The following is an 18,517-nucleotide window of genomic DNA, read 5'->3' as shown; positions in this document are numbered from 1 at the left end:
AACGACCGAGTAAATCAAGCAAATTGATGATGTGGTTCTTAACGATACTCATGCTAGCAACACAAACTAAGTCATTATACATTAATGATACATCTAAATCAGGAGCTTCAGTGACTAAACTAAAAAATAATACAGCAATATATTTGGAAACGATTAGTAAAATGGACATAATAAATTCAAAATGGAATTTAATAGTCTATTACGAATTAGGTACTTATTATGATCGGATGCATAAAATACAAGAATTTATTAACAGACTTGAAAATCAATGCAAAATATTACCTATTACGAAGATGCCTGCATAATGATTACTGCAACTTTAAATGACAAATATAATAGTCTTAAAGCAAATAATGAATTGTTTATGAAAAAACAAAATAGAAAAAAGCGAGCACCATTCGAATTCGTTGGTTCAATTTACCATATATTATTCGGAATTATGGATGCTGATGACCGAGAAAATATGGAATCAAATATTAGAAATATTTTCGACAACCAAAAAGATATAGCAAAATTGTTTAAAAGGCAGACATCGGTAGTTGATTCTACCATAAATATATTAAAAAAGACAACAGATGAAGTTAACCGTAATTTTGAGAAAATGAATCAACAACTTAATAAATTTTATAACGAACTAATAAAAGATCAAAATGCTGAACGAATGACCTTGATGTTTCAAATATTAACCATTTCAATAGGAATAGTTATGGACGAATGTGAAGAAATCCAAACTTCAATAATTAATCTTCTAATTGACATAAATCATGGTCGCATAAATCCAAAACTATTAAAGCCTTCGCAACTTAATAAAGAAATTGAATTTATTAGAAACAAACTACCACACAAATTAATACTACCTGGAAGACAATCGGGTAACGAATTAAAAGAAATTTATAAATCGATGACTGCTAAAGGTTTAATTGTTGATTCACGGCTAGTCATAAACCTAGAAATTCCCTTAATATCGTATGAACCGTCAAACGTATATAAATTAAATCCACTTCTAATAAATCACAAAGGGAATATGATTATTCCAGAAATAAAGGCAGAATATTTAATATACAAGTTTGATTTGAATCAATATTCACTTATAAATCAAGTAGATCTAGATAAATGTTCTACTAACTCAGAGAATCATTACCAATGTCCTGGAAATTTAGCTTGGAAATCAGCGACGGATAATTCATGTGAAGTAGCAGCTTTAAAACAATTAGAAAATGAAGCATGTGATTTCAAACCTTCTACAAATGAAAACGTTTGGATAAAATTATCTTCTCAAAATCGGTGGCTTTACAAATTATTTAGCAAAGCAATGATATATCTAGAATGTGATAATAATCAACAAATGCATATGGAAATCCCTAGTCAAGGCATTATGACAATAAGAGAAGGATGCACAGTCCGGCATGAAGGAGTAACTGTAACAGCATCTCATCACGTACAATCTGAAATTAAAAAAGAATTGCTATCCTCTTCTTGGGTTAAAGATATTGAAGATATTCCAGAACTACAAATAAAACCTTTTGATTCAACATTAATAAACAATACCAAAGATATCGTACAACTTAAACAACAAATAGAACTCCTCAAAACAGAAGATATAAAATTAAAAAGTATAAATTTTCATCACGTAAGTGGTCACGTTTCGCTAATATTAGTTTTGATAATAGCATTAATCATTACTATTTTATATATAAGATCCAAATGTGTAACAAGAACTGTGACTGTTCCATTTGAACTTCCAGTTAGACATAATTAAAAAATATTAATAATAAAACATAATATACAAGTAAAGTTAAGATACAACTTTGGCCCCTGGCAGAATGTTCATAAAGATATGAACATGAAAGTTTTGTAACCTTAAGATAGAATTATATATACAAAATTATATTTTTGACACAACTACATTAATACATAAAAATATACATGTAAACAATAAATTAAATAAAAAGTATATACAGTCCACTAAATGTCAAGTGCAATGGTAAGCAACAAAAGTGTAATATGAGACTTGCTCATAAAAATGTGAAAATCATTGCACATAAAAGAAAACTCATAAATTAGAGTATACATAATACTAATATTAAAATACAAAATATACATACTCGAAATATTAATACACACAAGCAACAGATAAGAAAGTATCAAGCGTGTGTACGTATGTGTATAAGTGCGTTAGATGCACTAATCTAAAAAAACTATAAAATATCAATGCGTTGGTATCTGAAAAATGCAATAAAAATATAATACATATTTACACATGTGTATGCACACTCAGAATACACACATATACATATATACATAGTTAAGAAATTAGAATTAAGAAATATATTGAGGGAAGAAATTTTAATAAAGAAAATCAGAGTCAAAAGTGAACTCTCACAGTACAGACTTAAGCAAAGACTGTTTTTTCTGTACAACTAGTCTAAGCATGTTTTAGCCACAATTCCGATTTCTTTAGCACCGCCATCTGAAAGTACCGTTGGAATGAGGTACCGCAAACGCTTAGCTTACGAGATATTCGACTTTAAATTTCAAAAATTCCTAAAATTCGAACATTTCAACAAGCTATTTCAATACATTTAACATACTTTAAACATTTTTTTCACTTCAAATTCACAACTTACAGTTTTTGCAGGTTTTATAAGTAAGAAACCTATCTTTTAAAAATTACTTTTTACACTCGTAGTGAGCATCATTTATGTGCTAACAATTATGAGGAAATGGAACGCTGTCATATGATAATAAGCAAATATGAGCAATTTGCTGACATTTCTCTTTCCCGCTATTCTTTATTTAGCAATCTTAGTTCTAATAAAAAGAAGTATCTATAAATTATATTTCAAATTAAAATGAGAATAAACAAACTTTCAATTCTTATGGATATTTTCTTATTTAAATTTAATAAACAACTAAGTAATATCATATAATAATATTACGTTTTGGCACGATTAGGATTATTTTTTTAAAAAAGTACTACGCGAAAGTACTTCAGTCACTCCGGGTATTGGCTCGAGAAGAGTTATTTTTTAAAGTAGCATGATCTTATTATAATATAAAATAGAAATATATAAAAATTTTAAATTACAATGATACTTTTACTTATTTGTGTTTATTAAATATAAATCAAACGCTGTCGAGTTTATATTTAAATATAAAAAATGAGCAAGTAACGAAGGGATAAGTTCGGGTGCAAGCGAACATTTTATACTCTTGAAACTTGCAAAAATCAAACCTAGAAATAAGGTGTAAAACCTCGATTAGAGAATCGAAATCCAAGCAATATTATATATAACTCCTATACTGACAGACACATACAGTTTATTAGGAAAGTGAAAATCGTTAAAGATATGTACAAGTATTATCTATACTAGGCGTGTTTTATTTGACCAGCAAATTAAGCTATTAGCTTATTTTGTATGGAAGACTTAGCGAACATAATTATGTTGGCTTGGTATAAGCTATCATAGCTTGTAACGGGTGGGCCATATAAAATTTTAAATTTAAAAAGTAAATAAAAAAAACGGCTTGATATTTTTCAAAGGTCTAACATTTATTTAAAAGGTTGTTTTATGAAATTTATTTGTGGAAAACAATTTCGGACAAATGACCACCACGGCTAAGTTTACAGTCGCTTATTCGATCCACCCAATTTTGGAATACTTTCTCGATAGTTTCAGGCCTTATGGCAGTTACAGCAGCTTGAATCTCGTACTTTACATCTTGAATTGTTTCTCAATGGTTGGCGTAACATTTATTTTTAACAACTCTCCACAGAAAATAGTCCAACGGAGTTAAATCGCAGCTTCTGGGAGGCCAATTCACATTACCTCTTTTGCTGATTATGCGATTTTCGAAGATAGGGCGTAAAAGTAGTTGGCAATAACGATAAAGTTCATTTCGACAAACCAAAATCGTATGTGTTTGTTTAAGTCTACATTTATACAAATATAAACATTTTTTATAATTTTTTTGTATTAATATTATCAAATCAACAAAATAAATATATTTATATGTATAGTCGTTTACAAATCGAAGAATTCAAACTAACTTTTTCTCCACATCAAACATTTTGAAACAAATTGAATATTAGCTGACTGTTCCCGCCGGGGAAACTTAACTTATGAAATAAGTTGAGTGTGTTTTATATGTCTATGATTTATCTATTAGCTTGTGATGGTCAATAAAACACGCCTTTTACTATATCTTAATTTAATGTTTATTTATGGCACTTTATATGTTATCGGTTAATGGCGATTTGAGGTGGTCCCATTACGCCCATCTACGAACTCGAAAGTTTTTTTATACATATAAAGTTTCATCGAGATATCTCTATTGTAATTATTATTAAGTTGCAGTTTGCACGGACGGACTGACGGACAGACAGACAGTCATAACCCTTTATCTATCTCGCTTAGTTTTAGATGATACGTACAAACGTTACGTGAACGAAACTATAATAATAACATATTAAGAAAATAATTTAAATTTTAAGTGTGCTTAAATCGGTTGTTAATAGCAGCCGCTTCTATTTACATCAGCATAACGACCCAAAACACACGTCTTATCTTGTACTTGAATGGTTGTTATGGAATTAAAAATAGCTTCATAGGTCCCGCAATCACCAGACATTAATCTTATTCAAAATATCTGGAACTTTTAGGAAAACCTTATTCGAAAACATCGAATTTCATTAAAATAACGCTAAAAACTGGCTCATCGACTTAGTGGGTAAAAACAGCCGGAAATAATACTAGAAATCGAGTGGTGAGCATGCGTCGACGTCAAGGGACAATAATTGCAACAAAATGTAGGTCAAAAACCTCTAAAACTATGGTAATTACTTTTGAATTATATTATTTACTATATGTGCATGTAAACTTTTTTGATATGAATTAGGCGCATTTTAAACTTTAGCATTATTTTTTTTTTATTTGTGTAAACAAAAAAATATTTTCAAATGCTATATTTAATGTTAAATATACATCTTTCGAAATGGATAGAAAAAAACTAAAAAATTATTCATTTTATAACAAATAAACGTGTCGTAATTTAATAGCAATAGGTGTGTGTAAACTTCATTGGTTCACTGTAAGTGTTATTTTTGCATATTCCTCCGCTGGAGAAGCTCTACTATCCCATTTATACCGAAATTCGTTTTTTTTTTACCCGAACACCAAAGTAGTCCTAGTTGCTTCTAAATATTTCAATTTTTCTCCCAGAATTTTTTTTTTCCGCTAAAGAAACAAGTTTTAGTGAAAGCAATACATTCTGTGAACTAAGTATACATATGTATGTATGTAATACGCCATTGGATATTTAAAACGAAAAGTTTTACATATTACTGTTTAAAATATACATTAAGGGTTCACATCATTTTCTTTATTTTTTTATGTTGCGAAAAGTACACAACAAAATCGAATATCATTTTCGATTTACTTTAGGTCAACGAACATTATTTTCATATGCATATCAGTGTACTCTGTGTTCGCTCTATGCACATGCTTATAGTAATTTATGTGCTAATAAATAGATTTTGATTTAAATGTTGCTATGTTGAACCCATTCTGTTGATAGAAGAAATCCGCACGAAGTAATTATACTCTGTACTCGTCTGCCCCTGCCCCATGCATCGTGACGTTGTGGGCATAAAACAATATTATAAAAGTAGCTTCAAGTTTGAAGTCTCAAACCATTGCTATTCGGTTGGCAAGACGTGCGTATACGCCCGGTGGTTTTGTCTTAACTTTAAGTACAGTGTGTTCAACCAGGAAAAATTTTCAAATCCTGCGCTGTATTCCAGTGTTTAATTTTTAAACTGAAAAATGTCAACTAATAACGAAACGCAGCAGTTAGAGCTTTCTTTAATTAAGGAAACAACTTCAAAAAAACATAAAAAATATTCAAGATCATTTCCTGAATCTGAAGGCGATGAAATTGTTATCTCCGGAATGGCAGGGAAATTTCCAAACTCTCATAATATTGCGGAATATGAGCGTAATCTCTACAATAAGGTGCATAACAAATTAAAATATATAATATGAAAGATGTGATTACGTGAATTAAACATGAGTTTAAGATGTGAATATGAATAAGAATTTCTTATAAAATTATAGTTTGATGTGAACAAAATACAAATGTACGCACGAATCAGTCGCTTTTACACCAACAACAAAAAAACTATATATGAGTTTTCGAAAGAATTTGTACACATAAACTTATTGGTTTTCTATTGAAAATTTGATCCACAAATAATGTTTAAATACCAATTATACTTCACAACTGTTAAAAAGTAATGCTTGAAAAATCAAAACAGCTGCTACTACTACTTATCGGAAGAAAGTTCTAACATAAATTCGGAGGTCAGAGATTCGGTATAACTATTGCATTTTTTTTTAATTTTTTGATAATTGTTTATACTAACATTCTAAAAACGAAATCAGTTGTTTTACCTCTAACATTCCGTTAGAAAGTTTAGCTTAATTAAAATTTGTATATTATATCAAGCTTGATTTTTCCAATTAATACCTGCTATAGACTTTTTATACTATTAAATTAATTTATTTATAATTATACATTTGCTGTAAAAAAACATGGACAACAAGTAAGGAAGAGCTTAGTTCGGGTGCAACCGAATAAAAGTCCGGGAAATTCCTTCAGGTGGTGGAAAATCTGTATATTAAAATATTTTGTGAAATAATTAAACTTTGTGTTTTTGCTTTATTTTAGTTCGCGTCAGGTAAAATTATCTTTGAAAAATGAGTTAATGTCCACACATTTACATTTACAATATTAGTGATTTAATAAATTATTATATAATATTTTTTTTTTGATAGATTGATATGGTAGATGATGATGAGCGACGCTGGAGACATTTCAATCCCGAGATCCCAAAGCGATCAGGAAAAATTTACGATTTGGAAAAATTTGACGCAACATTTTTTGGCGTTCATTTTAAACAAGCCCATACGATGGATCCTCAAACACGTATTTTAATCGAGACTGCATATGAAGCTGTAATAGATGCCGGCATAAATCCGAAAAGTCTACGCGGTACAAAAACTGGTGTTTATATTGGTTCCTGTATATCTGAATCGGAGAAGACATGGTTTTATGAAAAAGTGTCTTCTGGTGGTTTTGGTATAACTGGATGCAGTCGAGCAATGATGGCAAATAGAATTTCGTATTGCTTGGGCTTACAAGGCCCATCCTTTTTATTGGATACTGCTTGTTCTAGTTCAATGTATGCTTTAGACAATGCTTTCTCCGCTTTGCGTAATGGAGAAATAGACGCAGCTATTATTGGTGGATCAAATTTAATATTGCACCCATTCGTAACACTCCAGTTTGCCAGGTAAATAAATGTGTTTCCATTCATTGTTGTATTGTTATTTTTGCGGTATTTAAAGTATTCCAAAATCTCTTAATCAAAAGATATTCCAGCAAATATAACTTAGTTAAATAATTTTTTTTAATTTTTAAGACTTGGTGTACTTGCTCCTAACGGCTATTGTCGACCTTTTGATAAAAATGCATCTGGGTATACGCGATCTGAAGCTATAAATTGTCTATTCTTACAACGTAAACGTGATGCTAAACGTATATATGCCAGCGTTGTTTACTCGAAAACCAATTGCGATGGGTATAAACCGGAAGGAATTACCTTCCCGTCTGGAAAACTTCAGGAGCAACTTATTGCTGAATTTTATAATGAAATTGATATAAAACCTAATGATTTGGGTTATCTAGAAGCCCACAGTACTGGAACTGTGGTGGGAGACCCCGAAGAATGCCGAGCAATTGACAGCATATTATGTAGTCGGCGTGAGAAGCCTTTATTAGTTGGTTCAGTAAAATCAAATATAGGTCATTCGGAGGCAGCTTCTGGTATTTGCTCTTTGGTGAAGGCATGTTTAGCATTTCAAAATGGAAAAATTGCTCCAAATATTAACTTCACTGAAGTAAAACCAGAAATTACTGCTTTATCGGAAGGCCGTCTGATTGTCGTAAAAGATGTCGTTGACCTAGAGAAACCATATATAGGTGTGAATTCTTTTGGTTTTGGTGGTGCCAATGCCCATGTACTTTTGAAAGGTTATGACAAAAAGAAAATAAATTGCGGTGTGCCAAATGATGATATACCAAGGTTACTAACATGGGCTGGAAGGACTGAGGATTCGGTCAATTATGTATTCAACGCTATAGAAAATCAACCCTTGGATGCCGAATTTTTTGCTTTATTACATAATATTCAAAAGGAAGAAGTTTCTGGCATGGTGTTTCGGGGATATGCGGTTTTTGTAAAAAATGGAACCGACCAAGTGAAAACACAGGTCAGAGATGTACACCATTTCACCGGTATAAAACGTCCTATAGTCTGGGTATTTAGCGGAATGGGTTCGCAGTGGGCCGAAATGGGAGCATCATTGCTCCAGATTCCTACTTTTTTGCATTCCATTGAGCAGAGTCATAAGACTCTACAATCGAAAGGACTTGACTTAATGAACATACTCACATCCGCAGATCACGGTACATTCGAAAATATAATGCATTCCTTCGTAGGAATAGCCGCAATTCAAATCGGATTGGTAGATCTCTTGCGCTCATTAAATATAGAGCCCGATTACATTATTGGTCATTCAGTAGGTGAGTTGGGCTGCGGCTATGCCGATGGATGCTTTACTGCAGAACAAATGATTCTAGCTGCTTATTACCGTGGAAAAGTCAGTCTGGAAATTGAGAAAATAAAAGGATCAATGGCAGCTGTGGGAATGGGGTATAGGAAGATTATTAATATAATTCCAGATGGCATTGAAGTAGCTTGTCGGAATAGTGCGGAATCTTGTACCATTTCCGGGCCAGCTGAAGATATAGCAAAATTTGTGGAAGAGTTAAAAGCTAAAAATATTTTTGCGAAAGAAGTACCTTGTTCAAATATTGCTTATCATTCTCGTTATATAGCTCATATGGGTCCTGATTTTTTTAAATATTTACAACAAATCATACCAAATCCAAAACCAAGAAGTTCAAAATGGTTGAGTACAAGTGTACCTAAAGAAGATTGGGAGCAATTTGGACGTAATCTATGTTCAGCAGAGTATCACACCAACAATCTTCTGAATAGCGTATTATTTGAAGAAACATTTGAAATGCTACCCAAAAATTCTTTAACTATTGAAATTGCACCCCACGGATTACTCCAAGCAATACTCAAACGTTCAATGCCCAATGGTATTCATATTCCGCTCACACAACGGAACAACAGCAATAATACCCTGTTTTTCCTCACGGCATTAGGAAAGTAAGTACTCTTGTTGTTGACTTAACGTTTTTTTAATCTCAGGCCGTAAAAAGAATTGTATTTATACAAATTTCAAGCAAAAATATTTGTGCATTTTTTTAAAGAAACCTATTACACACATATTTAGTTCGCATGCTAAAGTCATAAATTATAAATAATTATAAATAATATTTTATTAAATATTTGCTTCTAGATTGTTTAGCAGTGGCGTAACGTTCCCGGTAGAAAATTTATATTCGAAAATTGAATTCCCAGTATCGAAGGGTACTCCTGGAATCAGCTCATTAATTCGCTGGGATCATAGTGAAGACTGGTTTGTGACGAAATATGAGAACATGAAAACTAAATCGAGTGGAGAACGCTTATTTAAAATAAACTTAAGTAGCGATAATGAGGAATTTATGAGCGGGCATGTTATTGATGGGAAAATACTAATTCCGGCTACATGCTACCTTCAATATGTTTGGGAAACATTCTCTTTGATGTATCATGGTCCAAGCTACATGGATGTTCCGATTGAGTTCGAGGACGTACGATTCATACGTGCGACAAATATGACTTTGAATGGAAGTGTGGAACTGAATGTAATGATTCACTATGGAACAGGGCAATTCGAGGTAGGTTTAATGATATTTTGATACATAGTATTGCTCATATATATAAATATATAGGTGTGTTCCAGAAACCAAATGAAATGTTGTTTCGTTTTTTTACCAAACCGAGTGATTTCAATTTTGCAAACCGAATGATTTTGCTTATTTCGAAGCGTTCTATTCCACATTGAAACAGCTGTTTGAAACAAATTACATTTGTTTGCCGTTTGAAAATGTTTTACTTTTCAAAGAATTTAATTTTTCCAAAACAATGATTTCGCGTTGTAGAAAATTAGAACAAGGCCTTTCAAATCCATTTGAAGTTGCTAATCTGATGTTTAAAAACTTGCATTGACTTTTTAAATATAAATTTTCCACGGTAATGGTTGTTAACCAACGCTTTCTTAACTTTCACAAGGTCTCCAGAGCCCGTGCTGAAATGCACCAGGCCTGCGGCGCAAGGACTCTGATTAGATTGGAATAAGAATGCCCATTGATAGGAGTTCATCGGCTTTACAGAGTCTAAAAATAAAATATAATTATGCTATTGAGAGTGAAGGCAAACACTTTTTAACTAATTTTGAGTGCACAGTGAGCGAGCTCAAAGCTGGTATTGCCGCTCTGCTGTCCGAAGGAATGCTAACCTTTTTAAAAGAGGCTGGAGGCTTCAAAGTAAAACATCTTCTGCTACCATAATTGCAGCTAGTTCTGCTTGAAAAATAATTTAATGATTTGGTATCATCCTGAAGCTAAAGTTAATATAATCAAACTATCCCTCCAACATTCCGCCGCCTAGATATCTCTTATTGTCATGTACGCAGAGAAGAAATCACTCGATATAAATTTTCCGTTTTTAATTACATTTACATATGTGAATTCGGTTTTCATAACAATTCATTTCGTTTCGAAATCATATAAAAAAATTATTTGATTTCTGTAACCGGCAAATTCAATTATTCGAATCCCTTCGTTGCTGCGTGAGAATTAAATACAGAGCATGGCTGACATATGTACACAATAGTATTTTTTTCCTCGCACCATATGGAAATCACAGTATAAATGAGTTTTTGTGGTTTAAAAATAAAAAAAATGGTTCTTGCCTTATAATATGTTTAACGTACATATTCCAGAAAGCATTCCTGTTATATCTGGCGACAAGTTTTATTAGCATCTCTGTACAGAGTGTGAAAATAGTAAGATCAGAAAATAACCACGCCCACTAACATTCATGTTTAAATCAATTAAAAGATTTATATATCACTAAATAAATGCTTCGGAGACATTAAATTTTACACCTGGGATGGAAACGGTACCGGTTACACTCAGAAATGGGCAAAATCGAACAACAATCACTCCCGCTTCCCACATATCAATATTTTCTAATCCATATAAGACAATCGTATCGTAATAAAAATGTTGCACAAATAGTGCTTCTATGATATGTCATCCCACATAGAAAGTTATCCAAATCGCTCACCACTTTTCATGTCCCCAGATACCGAACACGGTGATCTTAGATCTTAAATAGATATTACATTTCCGAAAATGTCTGAAATTAGGCAGCGAAATATCCCAATTCCTATGTATATACTACATTTAATGATGGAATATATAGATATGCTAGAACTGAGATTTCTCTATGCCTGATATGTCAAATATAGTGACTTACGACATTCCAGTTCACTTTATACCTGATATATTTGTCTGATATTTTAGTAAAAGAAAGGGGCATGTTGAGGACAATATGATATCGAGTCTCAAAATATGTCAATCATTTAACGATTTCTGACTATTTTAGATGTAATTCACACAGAAAAATAGGTCCATGGACTTCAATATTAACGGTAGGAGTGTTACCCGGAGTGTGTTTAGAAAATGTGATGTTAACTTTAAAATTAAAAATTTCACTTGTTTGAAGAGCCTAAGTCTGTAACAGCTGCTAAGCTTGGCGATTTTTGTTTGATAAAAGAAATAGACCAAGTAAATTGTTCGTGAAAAAAAATTTAGATGAAAATCGCTGAAAGAGCGAAAATCTATCCCAAAATCCAGTTTAAGAAGTGATTCGACCATTAGAAGAATAATAAAATAATACATTGCGTTATTTTAAAAGACTTTGTGACAAATTGTTGCTCTGCATGAGAGCTGTCATCATAAAATTGCTTGGAAACATGTTCTAAAGTACATTTGAACAATGGCAAAAGTCGATCCAGATTTTTCCATAACCCTATTTATGCAATGTTCTCAATGTAATATCTTTTATCCATACAGACTTTCTATCTGACCTTGAATGGTTAAATTGATCAAATAGTTTCATATATTAATAAAATATTTTAACAAAATATTAAATTTATCCTCTTTGTTTGATTTTACAATACATATACACCCTGTCAAGAAAGTATCGGGAATTCTTCATTTCCCCCTCTCATCTCCCGCTTATATGAAAGACTGGGTTTTTTTTATAGGTTGGTACAACTGTTCTTAATTATGACGCCAAAACCATTGCGATCTGTCAACCAGGGTGTTTACAGAAGCTGTCTATGTCATCATAATTACGAACAGTTGTACAAACCTAGGAAAACAAATTTACCTGTCTTCCATGTAAGCGGTAGTTTTAAATGAAGAATGGTCGATACTTTCTGGGCAGAGCGTACATATGTATTTCATTTCAGTTAATTAGCTTGATTTCAATATGTCGAACATTAAGCCTTAGACTCTTAGGACTATACTACTATAAATTTAAAGACACCAAATATGATTGTACTCTATTCGTTTTCTGTGATTGATTTACTTCTTTCGTAACACTTTTTTATATTAAGCTTTCGAACACTTGATAATTTGGGCCGGCTTTGATGGAGTATAAAATGTTCGGTTACATCCGAACTTAGCCCAACTTACTTCTTATTTATCCCATTTTATTTTTTATAGATTACCGAGTCGGGAAACTTGGTAGTGACGGGGCGAATAAGAGAAATTGAAAATCCAGCAATTCCAAATATTCACGAACCATATAAGGATTCGGAATTCCCAATGTTATCTAAGAAAGACTTTTACAAAGAGCTTAGGCTGAGAGGATATCACTATAATGGTGCTTTCCGCGCAGTGACACTAGCGCGTGGAGATGGTTTATATGGAAAAGTAGAATGGAAATATAATTGGGTAACATTTATGGATGCCATGTTACAAATTGAAATTTTGGGAACTGATTCACGTACCTTGCTAATACCAACAAAAATTCGGAAATTAAGGATTAATGGCTCTCACCATTTTGACCTCATGACTAAAATGGATCCTGAAAACAGAGTTTTTGATGTTTACGTTGAGCCTAAATATGATCGCATTGTTGCCGGTGGTATTGAACTAATTGGACTACATGCTAGCCCAGTTCAAAGACGTAAAGCTCCCGGAATACCTGTGCTCGAAAGATATCAATTTGTTTCACATTTTCCATCACCAACTCTGGATATAACAGAAGCAGTTCGTATGTGCGTCCAGTTAGCCCTTGAAACTACTCCAGTATTAAAACTAAAAATTGTGGAAGTAGGCGCGAAGAATAAAGAACCGGTCGTAACGAAATTTGTAGAAGCAGTTGAAGATTTACCATTGGTAACAGGGGATTTTCTGCTCTTTACAGATCAACAAGTTGATGATATAGCCGGTGTTCATATAGAAAATGCAAAATTCGTCAATCAAACCAACTGCCATTTTATAATTGCCAATGGTCTAAGCCATGAGGAAAACGTTACAACAGTAAAAGCAGCATATAAAAGTTTAGTTGAAAAAGGCTTTTTAGTTACGAGAGAAAACAAATTCAAGCCTACTCATAGTGCAACAACTTTTGAAAATTTCAATTTAATAGCAAATATCCGTTTGTGTGGTGATGAGCAACTGTTATTATTGCAAAAGGTTGGAAAAAAACTGACATTTGAGCCGTTAGTTATACAAATTGCTGAAGAAGATAATGAATTTGAATGGATTACCCATATACAAACATGTCTTTCTAACAAAACACCAGTTGTTCTATATTCCTACAACCAAAACTCAAATGGTATTATTGGACTTGTGAACTGCTTACGTAAGGAGCCAGATGGAAATCTAATTTCGTGCTTTTATATTGACGATAATAATGCACCAGCTTTTGATTTGGCAAATTCGTTTTATAACAGCCAATACGCCTTAGGACTTGCCATTAATGTATATTATCAGGTATTTATTTTTCTCACAAAAAATCGTATATGTATTTCATAAATGTTTATTGAAAATAGGGTCAATGGGGTTCTTATAGACATTTACAGTTGTTGTGTCATGAATCTCCACAACCAAGATCTGATCATATTTACGGAAACGTTATGCAACGGGGTGATTTATCCACTTTATGCTGGTTGGAAGGGCCTTTGGACATTAATAAATGCTCTGTTCGAATTGTGTATTCATCGCTTAACTTCAGAGACGTTATGTTAGCAACTGGTCGATTAGCTGTTGAATTGTACGGTAGTAGTCGTCTTGCTCAGTTATGTGTATTAGGCTTAGAATTCTCTGGAATAAATACAAAGACCGGTAGACGTGTCATGAGCATGGTAGCAAAAGCTGGTGTTGCATCGTATAACGAAAGGCCGTCGAAATTCATATGGGATGTTCCAGACAACTGGACTCTCCAAGAAGCTGCTACCGTACCAGTTGTCTATATTACGGTATACTATGCGTTTTTTATGACCGCAGATATACGAAAGGGAAAAAGTATACTTATTCATGCTGGAACTGGTGGAATAGGCCTTGCAGCTATAAGGGTCGCCTTGGCATACAATCTTGAAGTATTCACAACTTGCAGTACAGAACTAAAGAAACAATTTTTATTAAAAACATTCCCAAAGTTAAAAGGTAATTGTTAAACTATATCAAATAAAAAAAGTACTAAAAATGTTGATAAAAATTTAGAAAGTCACATTGGCAATTCTCGAGATACATCCTTTGAAACTATGATACAACATGAAACCAATGGCAAGGGCGTTGATTTTGTACTAAACTCTCTGGCTGAAGATAAATTATTGGCGTCAGTGCGCTGCTTGGGGCATGGTGGACATTTCTTAGAAATTGGAAAGTTTGATATGTCAAATGACACCAAACTTGGGATGAGCTGCTTCCTCAAAGAGATAACGTTCCATGCTGTTCTGGCCGACAGACTAGAATTTGCTTCAGATGAGGATATTGGAGTGAGTTCAAATTCATTGCAATACATTCGTCCGTAAACATGTGCCTTGTATATTTGTAGTATTTGAAACATATGGTGGATGTTGACATTGAAAAAGGAATTATTCAACCCCTTCCATGTACGATTTTCCCTGCACATGAAATTGAACAAGCGTTTAGGTATCTCATAGGAGGGAAACATATTGGAAAGGTTTTAATTCAAGTCCGAGAGAGTTCCGAATCGAAACTAACGCTGCCAGTGAAAGTCTTAAAACAGATTTACTTTAAACCGGACGTTAGCTATATAATACCGGGTGGTTTAGGTGGTTTTGGCTTAGAGTTGGCTGATTGGATGGTAACACGAGGCGCACGTAAATTGATTCTGAGTTCCAGTCGGGGTATATCGAAAGACTATCAAGCTTACAGAATAGCGTATGTTACCAGTTGATTTATATTAATCTCCTGTTATTAGATTTCTAATATTTAATTTTTTTTCCTTTATCAGATTATGGGAGAGCTACGGTTGTAAAGTCATTGTTAGCACTTTTGATATTAGCACGACTGAGGGCTGTATAGCTCTCCTTAATCTTGCTGAAAACGTGGGACCTGTTGCTGGAATTTTCAATTTAGCTGTTGTTTTGAGAGACGGAATATTTACAAACCAAACCAAGGAAAAGTTTTTAGAAAGCTTAGCTCCGAAAGCAATAGCAACAAAAAATTTAGACCAACTATCTAGATTACATTGTCCGCATTTGGAATATTTTGTTGTATTTTCGAGTGTTTCATGCGGGCGTGGCAACGCTGGACAATCTAATTACGGCATGGCTAATTCAATCATGGAACGAATAGTTGAAAATCGTGTTAAAGATGGTTATCCCGGAAAAGCAATCCAATGGGGAGCGGTTGGTGAAGTTGGTTTAGTGGCAGATATGGCTGAAGATAAAATTGACATGGAAATTGGTGGAACTCTGCAGCAACGCATTTCATCTTGCTTATATGAATTGGACACATTGTTATCTACCCCAGATGCAGTAGTTTCTAGTATGGTAGTAGCTGAAAAACGTTCCGGCCGCTTAGGTAATGAAAGCATTCTTGATACAATCATGAATATTATGGGCATACGAGATTTGAAATCAATTTCATTGGGAACCACACTTTCTGAAATGGGAATGGACTCCCTCATGGCTGTCGAAATAAAGCAAACTTTGGAGAGAGATTTCGATCTTATATTAACACCACAAGATTTACGTGCCCTTACATTCCAAAAACTGCAAGAATATGCAGATGCCCGGGACAGAGAGAGTACGGACGCTGTTAAAATGATTTTTGCTTCAGACACTAATCTTTTAGGAATGGAAATCTTATTAAGAAATTTGGGCGACGAAACACGTTGTAATGAAGTTATGATACCTCTTAAGACAGCGGCAGATGCTACAAAACAGTCTATGCCACCAAACATTATAATACCAGGTTTAGAGGGTACAGCAGGCCAAGCTTGGTATAATATCGGATCATACATTAAGAATAATACAAATGTTTTACAACTCCACAAATTTAGTGAATGTACAACAGTTAAGGAAGTTGCCGAAGCATGTTTTGAAGTATGCAAATATTCATTATTCTGTGATAAAATTATTAATAAAATTCCTATGTTTTACTATTTTCAGGACGTAAAAGCAGAATTAAAATCTACAGAACCGTTTTATATCATTGGATATTCATATGGATCATTTATTGCACTAAAATTAGCTGCAATGCTTGAAAAGGCTGGCTTTCGAGGACAACTCTTGCTCATCGACGGATCGCCACATTTCCTAAAAAAATTAACCCTAGCACACCTTGGGGAAGACTTCAATGATAACGATTTGTATAATTTACTCCTTTCAAGTATTGTGAAACAAATATTTCCGGAAGAAACCCAAGAATTAGTGGCTTTAGAATTTAGTGAACGGGAAGAACTAACAAACAAAATGCTTAAATTTGTGGAATATGTAAACAAGCAAGATTTATATAGCGAAGAATATGCAAAAAAAATTGTGCATGCAATGTTTCGACGTATACGAATGGCGGCAAATTATGATCTAAATACTAGTGATATACTTACAACACCCATAGTTTTAATAAGGCCAGCGGAAGTATCTTTACAAGACATAGAAGAGGATTATTGCCTATCAAAAATTACAAAAGGAAAAATTGTTTTAAAAGTTATTGAAGGAAACCATACGTCAATGTTGGATAATCCATTGCTTCCACAATTAATTAATGAAATGGATCCCTCGCTTCAAGAAGATAAAAATTTTGAAGAATACATTCGCGATGTTAAGCCAATTACCCCCGTACTCTAAAAAAAATCCATACCCATTATGTTGTTGCATATATATATAATAAGATGTACATTTTTTGCTCATAATAAATAGTTAAGATGCCCTTTACATTAAAACTACGTATACATACCGTACTTTTATAAAAATTGCATGTGGGAATAAGGTACAAGAAACTAATTGCTTTTGTTGTATCTCTGGGACTAACATAATTTAAGGATAGATATGCGTTCACTCTTCAATTACTTATGTTTGCAGTACAATAAAGCTAATTGGATTTTCCACGCATTTCTACTAATCGTCAGAAGAAAATTATTTCTGTCTAAATATTGTAATGCTATTATGCGTTCATGATAATTCAATCAATGTTCAGTAAAGAACTAAATTAAGTCAAAAGTTTGTAAGTATGTCATTCATTTTAAAGTTGCTTTAAGAGTTTTACAAAATTTAGTTCAAAGGTGCTATTGAGGGTTGGGGTTTGTTCGTTGTGCAATTACTGCTGCAGTGTTGCCGTTGATGGGAAAGTATCACGTTGTTCGCTAAAATTCTGGCAACAATGTCAAAGTCACACGTTCTGTCGACAAATTGTTACGAATCTGTTTGTATCACTAGCGTTACAAATGGAACATAAACATCAGGGATAAAGGAACCCCCATCTTTGGGCATTTAAATAAATAGAACCAAGAATTATTTCGATTAAAAATTACTTTATAGAGGTCGTTTAATACATGGAGGAAATATTTAAATATTTTTGTGGTATGGTAAAACAACTGATTTTTGACTTTTCAATATCCCCAAAAATTATTTAAGCTTGTTAGGTCAAAATCAATAAATGTTTTTAATCATTTTCCATTAAAAATTAATATCATCAAATACATTAAAATTTCATTGTTTTACATTTTTATTAGTGGTCTTGAACGATGAAACAAATCCCTCCGCCAACATATTTTTTTGGTAAGATTTCAATTTGGCCATCCCTCGTTTCCAATTTCTAAACGTCAAAACCTCCTGAACTTTGACAGTTGATCTAATTGCTAAACTTCAAAACCACCTGAACTTTGACAGTTGATCGAGCTCAGGAGGTTTTGACCTTTAGCAATTGTTCTCTTACTTCCAAT

The 18,517-nt window shown here is 33.0% G+C and overlaps 1 protein-coding gene across 1 annotated transcript; it reads left to right on the top strand.

The window, feature by feature from the left end:
• The first annotated feature begins 5,707 nt into the window (after window positions 1–5,707).
• LOC105234016 (fatty acid synthase-like) lies at window positions 5,708–17,697 on the top strand. Its single transcript, XM_049449823.1, has 10 exons — window positions 5,708–6,014; window positions 6,837–7,354; window positions 7,484–9,301; window positions 9,495–9,918; window positions 12,820–14,097; window positions 14,157–14,769; window positions 14,827–15,101; window positions 15,161–15,510; window positions 15,584–16,679; window positions 16,746–17,697. Exons 1-10 carry the CDS (start codon window positions 5,826–5,828, stop codon window positions 17,421–17,423), a joined length of 7,239 nt encoding a protein of 2,412 aa, XP_049305780.1. The 5' UTR covers window positions 5,708–5,825; the 3' UTR covers window positions 17,424–17,697.
• The last annotated feature ends 820 nt before the right edge of the window (window positions 17,698–18,517 follow it).

Source organism: Bactrocera dorsalis, chromosome 2 (assembly GCF_023373825.1).
Source record: "Bactrocera dorsalis isolate Fly_Bdor chromosome 2, ASM2337382v1, whole genome shotgun sequence".
Taxonomy (NCBI): domain Eukaryota; kingdom Metazoa; phylum Arthropoda; class Insecta; order Diptera; family Tephritidae; genus Bactrocera; species Bactrocera dorsalis.
This window is presented reverse-complemented; position numbering and strand designations above follow the sequence as displayed.

What these genes read in the sequence shown, in the direction of transcription:
- LOC105234016 (XM_049449823.1), top strand. Translation starts at nt 5,826, where the DNA reads ATGTCAACTAATAACGAAACGCAGCAGTTAGAGCTTTCTTTAATTAAG. An exon ending in AGCGTAATCTCTACAATAAG is followed by an intron (nt 6,015 to 6,836) that starts GTGCATAACAAA and finishes TTTTTTTGATAG; the next exon opens with ATTGATATGGTAGATGATGA. An exon ending in TTCCTCACGGCATTAGGAAA is followed by an intron (nt 9,302 to 9,494) that starts GTAAGTACTCTT and finishes ATTTGCTTCTAG; the next exon opens with ATTGTTTAGCAGTGGCGTAA.